Raw genomic sequence first — 17126 nt, 5'->3', positions numbered from 1 at the left:
AATACTCCACACACAACATAAAGGGGAGGGATCCAGGCCCAGGCTGGAATGGCTCTAAGGATCATGTGGGGGAGGGGGAACGGGGAATCATCACCTGGGCTGGAGTGGCTCCAGGAATGGTGTAGAGGGCAGGGATGGTGATGATTGGGGGGGATCCAAATCTGGACTGGGACGACGCCAGGAATGGAGTAGTAGGGAAAAGGGGTCCCAGCTTGGGCTGCGTTGGCTTTGGGGACAGTGCAACTTCTCAGTAAATATGACTGAGATCATTCAAGGGATTTGAAGGTTGTTGGATCTTGTTCTGTACATGCCTCATAGCTCCAGTGTGTGCCAGGAGCAGCTCTGAAGGAAAAGGAACAGGGTTCTCTAAAATGGGAAAACAAAGGGTTATATTGCAATTATATTATCTTGTTTCTTTTCACATCACAGAATGAGATGTCTTCCCTCGCCCAGCAGGGCCCCTGGATGAGCAGGGAAGCAGCAGGATTATGCCAACAGAAGCACCAAAATGTGAAACCAGAGCTGCAGAGCTGGCTGGGAGGTTTCACTAGGCTGCATAACACTCTGCTCTCTGACCTTGGTGAAACCTATTGAACTACAAGGCCTGATAAACAGAAGACGAATTATCTTTGAAGATTCAGTGCCTGCCCCCTGTGGGCTATGAGCTCCTGATCTAGTGCTCTGTTGCTTATGGGGCTGACCCACCTATCAGCCAGGCGAGGCTCTATATTCTGTAAGTTAAAAAACATTCAGGCCTTTCTTTTTCCAGTAAAATGGATCAAATAACCCAGCATCCTGGGAGCAGGGCAGGCAGAGCCCTTAGCGCCAGACCCATCCCAGCCGTGGGGCCCAGCTCCCCAGGGTCAGGGCAGGCAGAGCCCTTAGTGCCACTCCCATCCCAGCTGTGGGGCCCAGCACCCCAGGAGCAGGGTGGGCAGAGCCCTTAGCACAAGCCCCATCCCAGCCATGGGGCCCAGCACCCCAGGAGCAGGGTGGGCAGAGCCCTTAGCACAAGCCCCATCCCAGCCATGGGGCCCAGCACCCCTGGAGCAGGGCAGACAGAGCCCTTAGCGCCAGACCCATCCCAGCCATGGGGCCCAGCTCCCCGGGGTCAGGGCGGGCAGAGCCCTTAGCGCCACTCCCATCCCAGCTGTGGGGCCCAACGGCTCAGGGCTGAGCCTGGGCCTCTCCTCGGCGGGAGCACAGCAAGGGTCTGAGGCTGAGATAAGGGGCAGGACATGAGCTGGGCACAGCTGTTTCCGCTGCCCTGGCTCGATAGAGCTGTGGTGACACGGGGGCTCCTGGCCCAGCTGTGTGGAACGACAGGCCAGCGATAGCTTGTGGGGCCTTCCTGTGCAGGCCCAGAAACAACACCACACGTAGGCACGTGCCCCTCCCCAGCCTTGGTGTTACCGGCTCCACCACCCTCACTGCTTTGTGCCTTGCCCTGCGCTGCCCCATTAGCGTTGCCAGCTCTGAGGTACAAATGCGAGGACATCAGGGATGGTTCTGATTTCACAGCACTGGCCAGCTGGCCTTGTGTACTGAGCACCCTGGCACATTTTCTGGGACAGCTACCTCAAAAAAGGGAATGATCCTAAGAAACCTGGCCAGGTGACAATCCTAGCCCCGACCGGGAGCAGCCCCGTCTGGGCCTGCCCCCGGCTGTTGTCCTCCTGGGTAAGTGCCTCTCCGATCTTCACGCCTGCATGGCACATGGATGGGCCAGCATGGTGTCTCACGCGGGGCTGTGTTCCCTGGCCCAGCAGCACAGCTTACTCTGGGTGCAATGACTTAGCAGCTTATGGTCCATACCCCTCTGTACAGGAGTCGGCAGCAGCTCAGTGCACGGGCAAGGCTGGGCACGTGTGGTTGAAAGCCAGGTCCTCTGCATGCATGCCACTCCTCTGATGCCCGGCCTGTCTCGAACACCCATCCTGCCTCCCTGGGTGCCCTTCTTGCCCTGAACACTCCAACTGCCATGTGTGTCCCAAATGCTCCCTGTGGCCTGGGGGCTCACCTGTGAGGTATGTGCTTCCCTACAGTGCCCAGTGGTCCACTCATGACCTATGTTCCATCCCGGCTCCCATGCACTCCGCCATCCTGACTTGCCCTCTGCACCTGGCACCCCCAGATGCTTTCAAATTCTCCTCTCACTCCAAAGCGTGTAGTGGTTTTCCAGGCTCTCTGCTACACCAGACCACTCCTGGGCTCCTTCCTCTTGTTCCCAGTTCATCTCTGGTGCTGCCTCTGGACTTCCTGCAACATGAACGAGTTCAGACTGGGGCATGGAGAGCAGATCCCAGCCACCACCCTCCTAGCTGGCCGAGTGCAGGGAATAGATTCCCAGTCACCCCCACAGAGCAGGGGTAGGCAAACTTTTTGGCCCAAGGGCCACATCAGGGTGCAAAACTGTATGGAGGACCGGGTAGGGAAGGCTGTGCCTCCCCAAACAGCCTGGCCCCCCGCCCCATCCATCCCCTCCCACTTCCCACCCCCTGACTGCCCCCCTCAGAACTCCCAACCCATCCAACCCTCCCCCCCCCGGTCCTTGACCCCTGACCGCCCCCTCCTGGGACCCTCCGCCCCTAACCGCCCCCCCAGGACCCTACCCTCTAACCAACCCCCACTGCTCCCTATCCCCTGACTGCCCCGATCACTATCCACACCCCCGCCCCCTGACAGGCCCCCTGGTATTCCCATGCTTATCAAAGTCCCCCGGTTCCCCATCCCCTGACCGCCTCCCCCAGAACAACCAACCCATCCAACCCCCCCTGCTCCTTGTCCCCTGACCGTCCCGTCCCAGGACCCTCCGCCCATAACCGCCACCCAGGACCCCACCCCATATCCAACCGCCCCCTGCTCCCCATCCCCTGACTGCCCCCCCCGAACCTCCGCCCCATCCAACTGCTCCCCGTCCCCTGTCTGCCCCCTGGGACTCCCTGCCCCTTATCTAACCTCCCCACCCCCTTACCATGCCACTCAGAGCGGCAGGACTGGCTTATTAGAAAGCCTGGGAGGTGGGCGGGTGCAAGCTGTGCTGTGCGCGTGGCCGCAAGGCTGCAGGGGAGTGGGGACAGCAGGCGAGGGGCCGGGGGCTAGCCTCCCTGGCCAGGAGCTCAGGGGCTAGGCAGGATGGTCCTGCAGGCCGGATGTGGCCTGTGGGCCGTAGTTTGCCCACTTCTGCCACAGAGAGTGTGGGGACTGGCCATGCTTGCTGGGGGATCATCCCTCTGTTCCCATGGAGAAGTCTTGAATTCTAGGTTCTTTCTAGGAGAATAGGAATGGCACCCCCCTTTGGAGTGTAAACCCAACATTATACCATCTTGCACTGCACAGGGAACTGTACAGTATAAGCTCATTAAATTCGCCCCCTTCCTCAATGTGGAGGAAGATATGCAACAGCTTTCTGCTCCCCAGTTAAAATTTCCACACACTGGCTTTAGACACAACAAAAACAAGTTTATTAACTACAAAAGATAGATTTTAAGTGATTATAATGGATAGACCACAGATCAAAGCAGATTACCTAGCAAATAAAACAAAATGCAATCGAAGCTTAATATACTAAGGAAATTAGACATAAGTAGCAAATTCTCATCCTAAATGTTGTTTTAGGCAGTTTGCAGAGATTCTTGAGGGCAAGCTACACTCGCAGCTTAAAATCCAGGTATTCCTTTCACAGGCTAGAAAACCCTCTTGTCTGGGTTCACACCTTCTTCTCATGTTCAGTTTTTTGTTTCTCAGGTGTTTCCAGCAGTCTTCTTTCTTGGGTGGGGAGTCAGTGAAGAACAAACCATAATAATGTCACTCCCCTGCCTTAAATAGCATTAGCATATGGTGGGAACCTTTCGTCTCCCAGTCTGATTCCCATACCTGGTCAGTGAAAAAACACTAGTATCCTATGATGGAGTCCAGTACCAGGTGACTTGGTCACATGTCTCTGTAGGGCCATAGCGGCCATGACTCGGAGGCTGTAGCATCCTCAGGAAGGCTCCCCGATGGGAGATAATCATCTTCTAAGATCTATTGTTCTCCCTAATGGCTCTTCTCAGCCAGCCATCTAGACAGATTGCATTCTGCCCAGTGGGTGTTCTCCAGGTGCAAACACATTTGTAATAGATCATAAAATCATAGAATATCAGGGTTGGAAGGGACCTCAGGAGGTCATCTAGTCCAACCCCCTGCTCAAAGCAGGACTAATAGCCAACTAAATCATCCCAGCCAGGGCTTAGTCAAACTGGGCCTTAAAAACCACTAAGGATGGAGTTTCCACCACCTCCCTAGATAATGCATTCCAGTGCTTCACCACCCTCCTAGTGAAAAAGCTTTTCCTAATATCCAACCTAAACCTTCCCCACTGCCAATTTGAGACCATTACTCCTTGTTCTGTCATCTGCTACCACTGAGAACAGTCTAGATCCATCCTACCCTTTCAGGTAGTTGAAATCAGCTAGCAAATCCTCCCCTCATTCTTCTCTTCCGCAGACTAAACAATCCCAGTTCCCTCAGCCTCTCCTCATAACTCATGTGTTCCAGTCCCCTAATCATTTTTGTTGCCCTCCGCTGGATGCTTTCCAATTTTTCCACATCCTTCTTGTAGTGAGGGGCCCAAAACTGGACACAGTACTCCAGATGAGGCCTCACCAATGTCGAACAGAGGGGAACGATCACATCCCTCGATCTGCTGGCAATGTCCCTACTTATACATCCCAAAATGCCATTGGCCTTCTTGGCAACAACGGCACACTGTTGACTCATATCCAGCTTCTCGTCCACTGGAATCCCTAAGTCCTTTTCTGCAGAACTGCTGCCTAGCCATTCGGTCCCTAGTCTGTAGCGGTGCATGAGATTCTTCCGTCCTAAGTGCTCTGCACTTGTCCTTGTTGAACCTCATCAGATTTCTTTTGGCCCAATCCTCTCATTTGTCTAGGTCCCTCTGTGTCCTATCCCTACCCTGCAGTGTATCTACATCTCCTCCCAGTTTAGTGTCATCTGCAAACTTGCTGAGGGTGCAATCCACACCATTAATGAAGATATTAAACAAAACTGGCCCTAGGACCGACCATTGGGGCACTCCGCTTGATACCGGCTGCCAACTAGATATGGCGCCATTGATCACTACCCATTGAGCCCGACAATCTAGCCAGCTTTCTATCTACCTTATAGTCCATTCATCTAGCCCATACTTCTTTAACTTGCTGGCAGAAATACTGTGGGAGACCCTGTCAAAAGCTTTGCTAAAGTCAAGGAATAACACGTCCACTGCTTCCCCTCATCCACAGAGCCAATTATCTCATCATAGAAGGCAATTAGATTAGTCAGGCATGACTTGCCCTTGGTGAATCCATGCTGTCTGTTCCTGATCACTTTCCTCTCCTCTAAGTGCTTCAGAATTGATTCCTTGAGGACCTGCTCCATGATTTTTCCAGGGACTGAGGTGAAGCTGACTGGCCTGTAGTTCCCCGGATCCTTCTTCTTCCCTTTTTTAAAGATGGGCACGACATTAGCTTTTTTCCAGTTGTCCAGGACCTCCCCCGATCGCCATGAGTTTTCAAAGATAATGGCCAATGGCTCTGCAATCACATCCGTCAACTCCTTTAGCACTCTTGGATGCAGCGCATCCGGCCCCATGGACTTGTGCTCGTCCAGCTTTTCTAAATAGTCCCGAACCACTTCTTTCTCCACAGAGGGCTGATCACCTCCTCCCCATGCTGTACTGCCCAGTGCAGTAGTCTGGGAGCTGACCTTGTTCGTGAAGACAGAGGCAAAAAAAGCATTGAGTACATTATCTTTTTCCACGTCCTCTGTCACTAGGTTGCCTCTCTCATTCAGTAAGGGGCCCACGCTTTCCTTGACTTTCTTCTTGTTGCTAACATACCCGAAGAAACCCTTCTTGTTATTCTTAACATCTCTTGCTAGCTGCAACTCCAGGTGTGATTTGGCCTTCCTGATTTCACTCCTGCATGCCCGAGCAATATGTTTATACTCTTCCCTGGTCATTTGTCCAATCTTCCACTTCTTGTAAGCTTCTTTTTTGTGTTTAAGATCAGCAAGGATTTCACTGTGAAGCCAAGCTGGTCGGCTGCCATATTTACTCTTCTTTCTACACATCGGGATGGTTTGTCCCTGTAACCTCAATAAGGATTCTTTGAAATACAGCCAGCTGTATAGATGCATAGACAATATTCCTAACTTCAGACACAAAAATGATACATTCATATGAATAGGATAATCATATTTAGTAAATCATAACTTATTCAATGATATCTCACATGACCTATCTTGTTTAAAATATATCATCGTTATGCCATAATCATATCATAACAACACCACTATGAAGAATATGAGATGTAGTATCACAGTATGCAGATAGGAACAAAGAATGTCAGCCATACTCACAGGATGGGGGACTCTACTCTGGGAAGTAGTGACTTTGAAAAATATTTGTGAGTTGTGGTGGATAATCAGCTGAGCATGTGCTCCCAGTGTGATGCTGTGGCCAAAAGGGCTAATGCATACACAGGGGACTCTTAAGTAGGAGTAGAGAGGTTATTTTACCTCTGTATCTGCCACTGGTGTGACTGCTGCTAGAGTGCTGTGTCCAGTTCTGGTGTTCCCAATTCAGGAAGGATATGTATATATTGGAGAGGGTCAGAGAAGAGCCACAAGAATGATTAAAGAATTAGAAAACCCGCCTTATAGACTCAAAGAACTCAATCTATTTACCTGAAAAAACAGAAGGTTAAGGGGTGTCTTGATTGCAGTCTATAAGTACCTACTTGAGGAACACATATTTAATAATGGGCTCTTCAGTCTAACAAAGAAAGGCATAACACCATCCAATGGCTAGAAGTTGAAGCTACACAAATTCAGACTGGAAATAAGGGATACATTTTTGGCAGTGAGAATAATTAACCATCGGAACAATTTACCAAGAGTGAGGGTGGATTCTCCATCACTGACAAGTTTCAAAGCAAGTATGAGGTTTTTCTAAAAGCTCTGTTCTCGGGATTATTTGGGGGCTGGTCTTGGCCAGTGTTATACGGATGATCACAGTGGTCCCTCTGGCCTTGGCCTCGATGAATCTGGGAGCAGGCGGAGGCTGCACAGACTGGCCCTCCAGCCCCAGCTGGGAGGAGTGCCTGAGCTCTGCAGCATTCCCATCAAGGGACTGCCTCTTTAGGCTCCCTGCTGCTTTTCTCCCTTCCTCCTGGGGGACTTATCAGTTGGCAAACACATGTGAGCAGCCCAGTCAATTGGCAGGGCTGTGACTGCACGGGACTCCCAGCTGCGCAGTCTGGCCCCATGGCCTGCAAGGCAACGTACAGCAATGTCGACCTTGTTGAACCAGGACAGGAGGACCCATGGGGTTCAGAGCCAAGGGCGAAGGCAGGTACGGAGGAGCCGGCACTCTCCACATGTCTCTGACTAAGGAGCTCCTGGCCTGGCCAGTACCTGCAAGGAGCCCTCACAGGAACACCTAGGGTGCTGCAGGGAGTTGGACAGCACTCAAAAGGGGGTGCTTTCCCTTCACAATCAGTGCTGGCCCCTGTGCAGTGCTAGAGGGTGCTGTGCTGGAGGAAGAGGGTGAAGTTCAGTACGGGGCTCTGTCCCCTTGCAGTCTGTAAGTCGGTGCCAGGGACACTCACAGAGCCACGGGCGGGGGCTGTGGGTGCTGACTGAGCCGGTGGGAGAGCTGTCACCCTGTACTTCCCTCTCTAGCTGTCAGCGATGTGTACACCGAAGAGGAGAGCCCATATGAGGCTGTCGACCCGGCTGTTGGAGCAAGGAGGAGGCAGATGGAGCAGCAGGATGCTCGGGCTCCAGGTAATGAGTTTGGGACTCGCTGGCAGGAGAGTCAGATGTGCTGGGTTCTGTTCCTGGCTCTGGGAGGAGACTGTGATCTAGTGGGTGGGGGCGGGATTGGGAGTCGGGACTACTGGGATTCCATCCCCAGCACTGGGAGGGAAGTGGGGTCTAGTGGTTAGAGAGGCTAGAAATGGGGACAGGGGAGCTGGGAGTCAGGACTCCTGGGTTCCTACTTCTGCCACTGGCTTGCCATGTGATCCATCTGTTTGCCACTCTGTGCCTCAGTTTCCCGTCCATAGAGTGAAGATTGTGCTCCCAGGAGTGGGGGATTCATTACTGGAGAGGGCTGTGCCCTCCAATGGATGCTCTGGCTGTCAGGGCAATGTGCTGTTTCAATGTTGATTTCCCATCTCCCTAGAGTGGGAGTGGAGACGGGGCCAGAGGTGGATTTTGGCCTGCACGACTGTCCTGGGAGTCTCTGTGCTGCTGAACCTGCTGCTCCTCACACTTGGTGTTGTCCGATGTAAGTACCTCCCTCCCTTCACCTGCATTTGCATGGACATCTCCTATCCACTGTCCAGAGGGCATCTCTGCCCCTGATTGCCCAGGACGCAGCTTCTATCACCCACTTGGTACACTGGCAAACAAGGCCCTCCATGCTTTCTCCTTTGCTGCCCCCCATGCCTGGGAGGACCTACCCATTATCCTCCTTTGCATCCCTCTGCAGAACGCTCCTCTCCCAAAATGCCTACCAAAAGCATGACAACAGTCAGGCCGCTGATGCGCTGAGCCCACTGCCCGTTAGGCTGACCAATATCGTCTCACTATTTCCTTGTACGTCCCCATCTGTGTCTGTCTGTTCCCATCCCTTGACCTTGTCTTATATAGATTGTGAATTCTGTGCAACAGGGACCATCTGTCTGCTCTATGTTTGTACAGTACCTAACACCATGGGGTCCTGGGCTAGAGCCTGGGACACCATAATACACCTAATAAATAAGGCCTGATGCCCAGCACAGTGGGGTCCTGGGTTATGATGGGCTCTGAGGCACTACTGGAATACAATGAAAGTACCATCTTCCCCCTCCCCCCGCTGGGGATGGTGCTGCTTCCCACCAGGCTGGGCCCCAAGGCTGACCAGGCTGAGAATGGCCTGTGTCTCATCTGACTAGACCCCTCATCCCTCCAGGATGGGGCTAGAGGGAGCTTTCCTGGTTGCTGAAGGGTGAGTGTTACAGCCAGCCAGGAGGGGCTGTGTCACAGGCTCAGGAGGGGGGACTGCTATGGAGGAGCTGGCCCTGCCCCTGGGGATGAGCTAAGGACAGTCAAAAGGTCCAGCCTGCTCCCAGTAGACAGTGGCTATGGGCACTGCAAAGAGTGCTGGGCCGTGTGCCCAGGGCAAGGGCAGAGGTAAGGTGATCCGGTGCCTGGTGGCTCCCGTCTCCCCAGTGTTTCTCAACACAGTTGCTGTGACATGGCCGATACCACTGATGATGTTTCCCATCTCCTGCAGACATGGACATGGCCAGTGCCCTTGAGAGAATGCAAGTGGAGAACCAGCTGCTCCGGGATGTGGGTGAGTTTCCGTGGTGGCAAATCCCAGACCTTTGGCCACGTCTGTGCCCTGCTGGCTCCACCCACTGCACTCCCAGTGGCCCCTGCCTCCCAACCCTTCCTGAAACCTTGAGGCTCCAGAGTTGGGTGGACTGGCCCTTCCTCCCTCCCCTCACTCCCTTTGCTGGGTAGGGTTGCCAAGTGTCCTGTCGAAAAGGGGACCCGTCACTGTCTGGTCAGTACTGCTGACCAGACACTAAAAGTCTGCCTACCAGAGTAACCGCAATCAACCACCCTGCTGAGATGGCAGGAAGAACAGCAGCTGCTCAGCTGCTGACAGAGAGAACTGGCTCCCAGATCCTCGGCTCCAGCCTCTGGCTCTGGGGACAGTCCATCCCACTGTGCCCCTATTTCTTTCGACACCCCCTCTCCACCCTTCTGTGCCCTAATTGCCCCCAGCCCCTCGCTTTGGGGACCAGCACCCCCCCCATGCCCACTGTTGCACGATTGCCCTGGCCCCTTGCTCCAAGGACTGATTTTCTCTGAGCCAGAGCCCAACTGCTGTGTCCAGATTGGGCAGGCTTCCCGGCAGCTCCTCCCATCCCTGCTCTGCAGGCAGCAGGTAAGTCCTGGGCAGGGAGAGGGCAAGCAACTGGAGGGAGAGAGGATGCAGAGCAGGAGATAAGGCCTGGGGGGAAGAGGCGGGGCAGGGGTATCCAGTCTTCAGCAATTTGAGAGTTGGTTTGGGGCTGGGCTCTGTCCTCGCAGCAAGGCTCCCATTGCTTGTGTTGCCCCTCCCCCAGCACTTACCCCCTCTTTCTACCCATGCTCTCCAGCCTCCGGTTCCTTCCTGATCTACAGTGAGTCACACCAGCTGTGCGTGGATGTGACAGCTGGTGGCTCCCTGACAGCCATGCCCTGCACCCCAGGCGCCCTCAGCCAGCACTTCCAGTGGCTGTCTCAGGGCCAGCTGCTGAGCGTGGCCCACCAGCAGTGCGTAGCTGTGCCAAAGCGGCTCAGCCGGGTGGCCGTGCGCCTGGAGCCCTGCAAGGCACACAGAGAGCTGCAGCACTGGGAGTGCCGGGCAAACGGACTGCTGGCCCTCGCCAGGGAGAACCTCTACTTCAACTATGGCAACAATCAGAATCACGTGGTGATGCTGTACTCAGGGGTTGGGCCCTGGAGCCGTTGGGTCATCTATGGGAGCCATGAGGACCTCTGCTCCTGCTCCTGTCATGGTGAGTTCCGCAGGACCCACCTGGCCCTGTGGCCTTCACCTCAAACACTCCAGCCAGTGTCCCTCCCTGCCCTAGCTCCAAGCCATGATGGTGCTGCCCATGCACCTGCTGAAACCTGCCCAGCGGTGCTAGATCAATTTGTATAGTGGGAGTGCTGACTGCCATTGACGCAAACTGTAAGCCCTGTATATAATAGACACCACTTCAACCCAAGGGGTGCGGCCGTACCCCCAGTATCCCTAGTTCCACCAGCTATGACCCTGCCCCACCCGCATTCCAACCACCAGACCCCCACTCCCATCCCAAAGCTGGGAATAGAACCCAGGAGTCCCATCTGGGATCATCTCACCCCATGGAGTTCTGGGATTCCTTTTGCTGAAAATGAGGACAAGGACTGTCCGGTCTCCGTTAATGGTTGCCTTGTCTCAGGAGCAAATTTTCCATGGGCAGGGCCTTCATGTCCAATAGTTGGGGCTGTGGATCCTCCCCACAGAGCGATTCTTCATTGTAAGTGTGATCCGGATGTTACAGATGTCTGCCTGAGTCTGCAGAGAGCCTGAGATGTTGCCTCTGAGGCAGGGGGAGCTGCCCCTGCAGCATCTCAGTGGGGAGATGACTCTGAAATCTAAGGCCATGTAAGGCCTGGTCTGACTTTGCTGAAGTCCATGGGAGCCTTTCCGTGGAGCTCACTGGCTGAAGCCAACCCTTCCACATTGCCCTTAATTGGTTCACCCTCACAGGGCTCCGTCCTGGTGCCCATTGCCATCCTGACTGCGGGTTGTGCTAGCTGAGCCACCAACCGACAGGCCCCCCACTTGGGTCAAACGCAGCACAGGGGGCAGCCACGGGGGTAGCCCAAACCCCCACCCCATCCAGTCCCACATGCTGCTTACCCTCTAATTCCCAGCCCTCTGCTGCGATTAATCATGTGGCTGCACGTTGGCTGAGCAGCCTACAGGATCTCTGCTCACGTTGGCCCTGCCACTGGCCCCTGTGGTGAATTTGCCAGCTATCCGGCTTCTTTCTGTGGCTCAGCCCATTGGGGTTAACTCCCTCGGGCAGCACTTGGTGGTGTTTGGAGGTGGGGGTCTGTATCCAGAGCATGGGTGTCTCACCTGGGTATTGGCACAGGGCTAACGGGCCCCAGAGCTACTGAAGACCATGCCAGTGACTTACCTTAGGTCCGGGGATCTGCATCTGGTTGGCATGAAACACTGAGCTGGGGGTGCTGCAGCCTTCTGTGACTGTACCAGCTTGTGCGACTCCATCTTAACCCAAGAGGAAGGGGGCAGAGAGCCGTGCATGCTGGGACCTCTAGTCTCTTTAGGCTGCACCTCCACATTAAGGCTTTGCAGGGTCTTTGCTCTGGTCTTAGGTGCCAAGAGGAGCAGAGACTTGCTGGCGAGCACCAGGAAGTGGGCAGCAGAGGCAGACCCAGGAATTCAGGCTCCCAGTCCTCTACCTGCCGGGCTTCCCTGCTAGTCGCTGCAGACTGCCCTCGATCCTGAGGCTGCCCAGATATTCCCCTGCCCCAGTGACTAACATGGTCTCTCCTCCCCTTCCCCCCCAGTCTGCACCCCATGTCGCAGGGGGTGGACTTTCTTCCAGGACAGTTGCTACTTCCACTCCCGCTCCCTGGGCACCTGGGATGTTGCCAACCGCTCCTGTGCCTCTCTAGGTGCCCTGCTCCTCCAGGTGACCAGTCTTGCTGAGCAGGTGAGAGATGACCATGCATGGGGCAACAGGGTGTCCTGGGGGCTAGCGGGCACTGGGGTGTGGGGGAAGCATGTGGGGGAGGAAGGCGGATTGGAGGAGCTGGGGCAGGGATCCAGGAGCGGAGTAGGTAGCCAGGATGAGTGCAACCTGCAAAGTGACTCAGCAACAAGGAGGGGAGGCTGGGTTGGAGGCAATAATTAGAGGGGCCAGAAGGGAAGAGAGCCAGACTGGGCCAGGGAGGAGAGCCCCTCATTCTCACTGGAGACCCAGCCAAGGTGTGAGACCAAATTGCCACCCAATCAGTGACACGGATCAGAGAAACAACTGGCTTCAATGATCCCTGCCCCCACCAGTGCAACAGCCCTTCCCCCTCACTGGGTCCCCTCCTGTCACACTGTCTGGAGTGGCTCACGACCATGAGTGCCAAGCTCAGGGCAGTCTGTCAGTATGCAGGGCATACACCCCCAAACTAGCTGTAGGTTCTGTAATTAGATATCACCAACCCAGCAACAAATGTGAACTCCTGAAGCACTACCCCAGCCTTACCACAGAACCATAGACAGTCCCCTGGGGCTCCCATCTATATTGCCAGCCGGCTGAGCTGGGCTCGTGATAGCTGGCGGCCATACACCAAAGATCACAAAAGATTCAGATTGCTTTTAGTTCCAAGAGACCAATTTGTACATCAGATCTCACACCAAAGACAATGCTTTTAGCCAATCCAATAGTAAACTAAGGATTTATTAACTAGGAAAAGGAAATGAGAGATATTTACAGGTTAAAGCAGGATACATATATACACAAATAAGTTACCGTCTATGGTTCCGAAAGGTGGCAGAACTGTAGTAATCTGTCCACTGAATGTCTTTTAGGGCCAACCCAGCTTGACTTGGGGATCTCTGCTCCTTTTTCCTAGCTCCAGGCCTGTGAGAGTCCAAACAGCAAAGATAAAAAATTTTCTTGTGTCCCTCTTTTATTCCCCTCTTCCAGCATTCAAGCTGATGGGATCGGCTTTCTTACACATAGCACCTTCATAGGTCTGACATGGCCATCTCTTTGGATCATGATGTTCCACAATGGCCCATTTCATTTTGACAGTCCTTCTCGATGGGCGGGGAACCATTCTGCCTGACTGAGTTCATAGGTTCAGGGCTGCCACTTTTACAATTATTAAGTAACCCTTACGTATCACCTTATAGCATGGGATACAAACAGTACAAGTGAAATTAATGCAGGTGAGGGTCTTACAAGCATTCCATAGAGTCTAAACACAGCTTTACAAGTCTAACAGCTGTCTTGAACAATACTGACATACAGGTGAGCTGGTCTGATTTCCAGCTATGTATTTGTCCATGCTCAGCTGACGCCTGTATCCTTGGCAAGAGCTGGCACCTGGTCTTCCAGCGTCACACAGCCCATCCCCCCTCACTGTGCCCCCTCCCTCAGCCCCTCTCCAGTTCACCTCATTGGGCAGCAGGAGCTGTGGAGGGGAAGGCTATTACACTGTGGGGAGGATTGTGGGGCTGCCACAAGTAAAGGAAAGAGATGCCTAGCATGGTCATGAGTAGCAGTAGGTCCCTCCCAGCTCAGTGCTCCTGGGAGCCAGTATAACCGTGGCACCATGTCATATTGAGCTCCTGTTTCACCATTTATTCCTGCTGAAACCCCACAGACTGCACCGGGGCCTGTCCATGTCCAGCAGCCCCCATGCTGTGGGAGTGACTGGAGGATTGGATGCCAACCCCAGAGTAACGCTATTCTCTCTGACCTCAGGCTCACATCATGGCGTCCATGAAAGCACCATCCTCCTGGATGGGCCTCACTGACCAGGCACTCGAGGGGGCTTGGATGTGGATGGATGGGACTCACTCAGCAGCCAATGCCAGGTACTGGAGACCGGGTCTAGGCTGAGAGGCCCCGAAATAGCCCAGAATAGCTGGAGTCATAGAGTGGGAAAATGTCCCTCAATCCTGACATGCAGCACCCTGCTGTTCTGGACCTGGATCCTCCCCAGGCCCATTCCTAGCGGTGTGCAGGGCCCGGGACATAGGTGCCGAGTTTCTACCTGCCAGGGGGTGCTCCCCCTGGCTCCTGCAGGCCCCGCCCCCACTCCACCCCTTCATCCAATGCCCCACCCCACCCTGCCTCTTCCCACCCCCACCCCACCTTTTCCTCATCCAGTTCCGCCCCTCCCCTGAGCGCACTGCACCCTTGCTCCTCCCTCCCCGCGTCTCCAGACACTGCGAAACAGCTGATCGGCAGTAGGCGCTGGGAGGGAGGTGGAGGCGCTGATTGGTGGGGCCCGCCAGTGGGCAGGAGGCACTGGGGGGAGGATAGGTTGGTAGGGGGGCTCCTCCTCACTCCCCCCCGCCTGCCCACCTCCCGCCTCACCTCCCTGCCTGCTGCCTCACAAACCGCGGGGCCCCCCAAAGCATGGGGCATGGGGCAGTTGCCCCCATTTGTTTTACCCTAGGGACGGCTCTAGTTCTCCTCCCAATCTGCCCTCTCAGTCCCAACCCACAACCCCTCCCACATTCCTCACCTGGGATTTCTTCCCCCCTCCCTGATCTGTCCCCTTAATCCCTACACACAACCCCTCCCCCATTCCAGACCTGGGATTTCCACCCCCCTCCATGGTCTGCTGGTACCCCTCAGTCCCAACCCACAGCCCACTGCTGTTCCAGCCCTGGTCTCCCACCACACCCTCCGTTCTGCTAGTGCCCCTCTGTCCCAACTCGCAGACCTGGGATCTGCACTCTCCACCACAAGCCACAGCCCCTCTCATTCCAGACCTGGGATTCCCTCCCTCCCCCAAATCTCCCAGTGCCACTCAGTCTTGACCTGCAGCTCCCTGCTGTCCAAACCCTCATCTCCAGGCTTTAACTTGCCCAGTGTAGTTGATCCCAATATCTCCCACCTCCCTGCTGTCCCACTTTGGGTACTGACACCCTCCCACCCCCGATTGTCCCTCTGGTTCCTGGTCCCTGGGGCAGGATGTGAGGAAGTGACTTCCAGGAAACTGGTTGTATGGGACAATGTTTGTGGGGGAGGAACCAAGGCCATGGGGAGTTCTGGCACCCGCACCTGGCTATGCAGAGACATGCTCTGGGGGAGGACTGAGATGGGGATTTTCTCTGTGGCCTGGGCTCAATCCAGCATAAGATCCCTCCTCAGTTCTGCACACTCCTGCTCTAACCAGTCCCTGCAAGCCCCAGTCCCCACGAGCCCCGGTCCCTTTGACACCTTTGGCCCCCAGCACTCCCCGCCCGCTGTGGGGGTATTGGGCAGGGTAGGCAGTCGCAGGGGGCCACAGGCGGTCATGGGGATTGAAGGGGGCCACAGGTGTCATGGGGACTGGGACTTGCAGGGGATGGTGGCTGCCATGAGGCAACAGGGGCTGCAGGGAACATGGGGACTGGGAGTCACGGGGGCTTGTGACTGCTGGGGGTGATGGGCTGGGGACTGCACAGTCTGGTGGATGTGGGGATCATGGGGCTGTGGGGTCACAGGGGCTGCAGCATTACCAGCTCTGCTCTACCCTGTTCTCCCTGTTTTGGTTTCCAGCTATTGGCAGACAGGGGAGCCCAATGGCAGGCAGAAGGAGAACTGTGCCCTGGTACGGCAGGATGGGCACTGGTATGACGCCCCATGCACGGAGCAGCACCACTGGGTGTGTGAAGGGGAGCCCTGAGCCTGCTTGGACTAGCCACAGAGCAACCTGGCGAGGCCCTGGCCCTCCCTTTGCCCCTGCCCCACCCCTCTGCCCCCCCACTGTGACCTAAGTCCTCTTGATGCCAACTAGCAGAGGGCACAGTGGTACTAGGGGTACAGATCTCCTCTGAGTTCACTAAAAGAGGTCATGTGATGTCTGTAATGAAACCCTGTGTCATTCCAGTACAGTTAATCATTGCAAGCTATATGGACTAGTGATATTTAAGGAGTTGTGTATCTGCACAAATATTATGTTCTCAAGGTCTGTGTCTGTCTAGGTACTGGCCATTAGCAAAGGGGAAAAGCAGGTTTTCTTTCATGCAAGAAATGTTGATCTCTCTGCCTGTTTGCATGTAAATCAACTACTGTATGGTTCACGATGGGTATCCACTCAGAAGTCTGAGCTGAATGCTAATGAAGAATTGTGAAATCTTCAAAGAGAGGAAATTAACAGGAAGAGTTACACAGCAGGAGTGATAAGAACATAAGACCAACCATACTGGATCAGATCAATGGTGTATCTAGCCTAGTATCCCATCTTCCGACTGTGGTCTATGCCAGGTGCTTCAGAGGGAATAAACAGAACAGGTAATCATCAAATGATCCATCCGCTGTCTTCCACAACCAGCTTCTGGCAAACAGAGGCTAGGGACACTCAGAGCATGGGGTTATGTCCCTGCCCATCCTGGCTAATAGCCATTGATGGACCTATCCTCCATGAAAGTATCTAGTTCTTTTTTGAACCGTGTTATAGTTTTGGCTTTCACAACATCCCCTGGCAAAGAGTTCCACAGGTTGACTATGCATTTTGTCTGTTTAAAATCTGCTGCCTATTAATTTCATTGTGTGACCTCCAGTCCTTGGTTCTCCTCATTATCCTGTTTAGGGGTAAGACAAGGAACTTCTGAAATTATATCAGGGGTGTGGATTAGCCCCTGGTATCCTTCACTCTGTGAGGACTAGCTGTCAGCAGGGGGCAGGGCAGGGCAGGGGAAGGGGTCTCAACCAAACTGGTTGAAAACACAAAGAACTTGGGGTAAGCTTGTAAGAGACAGGAGAATGCCTTGAGAATTAAGTTTAGGCCTCAGATGGACT

At 54.4% G+C, this 17126-nt stretch overlaps 1 protein-coding gene across 1 annotated transcript; it reads left to right on the top strand.

Annotated features, from left to right (window-relative positions):
* Positions 1-7280: 7280 nt before the first annotated feature.
* LOC311510443 (macrophage mannose receptor 1-like) lies at positions 7281-16831 on the top strand. The gene is made up of 8 exons (XM_084610108.1): positions 7281-7396; positions 7726-7830; positions 8231-8335; positions 9326-9388; positions 10203-10604; positions 12175-12320; positions 14094-14206; positions 15885-16831. Exons 1-8 carry the CDS (start codon positions 7309-7311, stop codon positions 16009-16011), a joined length of 1149 nt encoding a protein of 382 aa, XP_084466234.1. The 5' UTR covers positions 7281-7308; the 3' UTR covers positions 16012-16831.
* The last annotated feature ends 295 nt before the right edge of the window (positions 16832-17126 follow it).

The sequence above is a fragment of the Lepidochelys olivacea genome, assembly GCF_965140295.1.
Source record: "Lepidochelys olivacea isolate rLepOli2 genome assembly, chromosome: 20".
In the NCBI taxonomy this organism is placed as follows: domain Eukaryota; kingdom Metazoa; phylum Chordata; order Testudines; family Cheloniidae; genus Lepidochelys; species Lepidochelys olivacea.
This window is presented reverse-complemented; position numbering and strand designations above follow the sequence as displayed.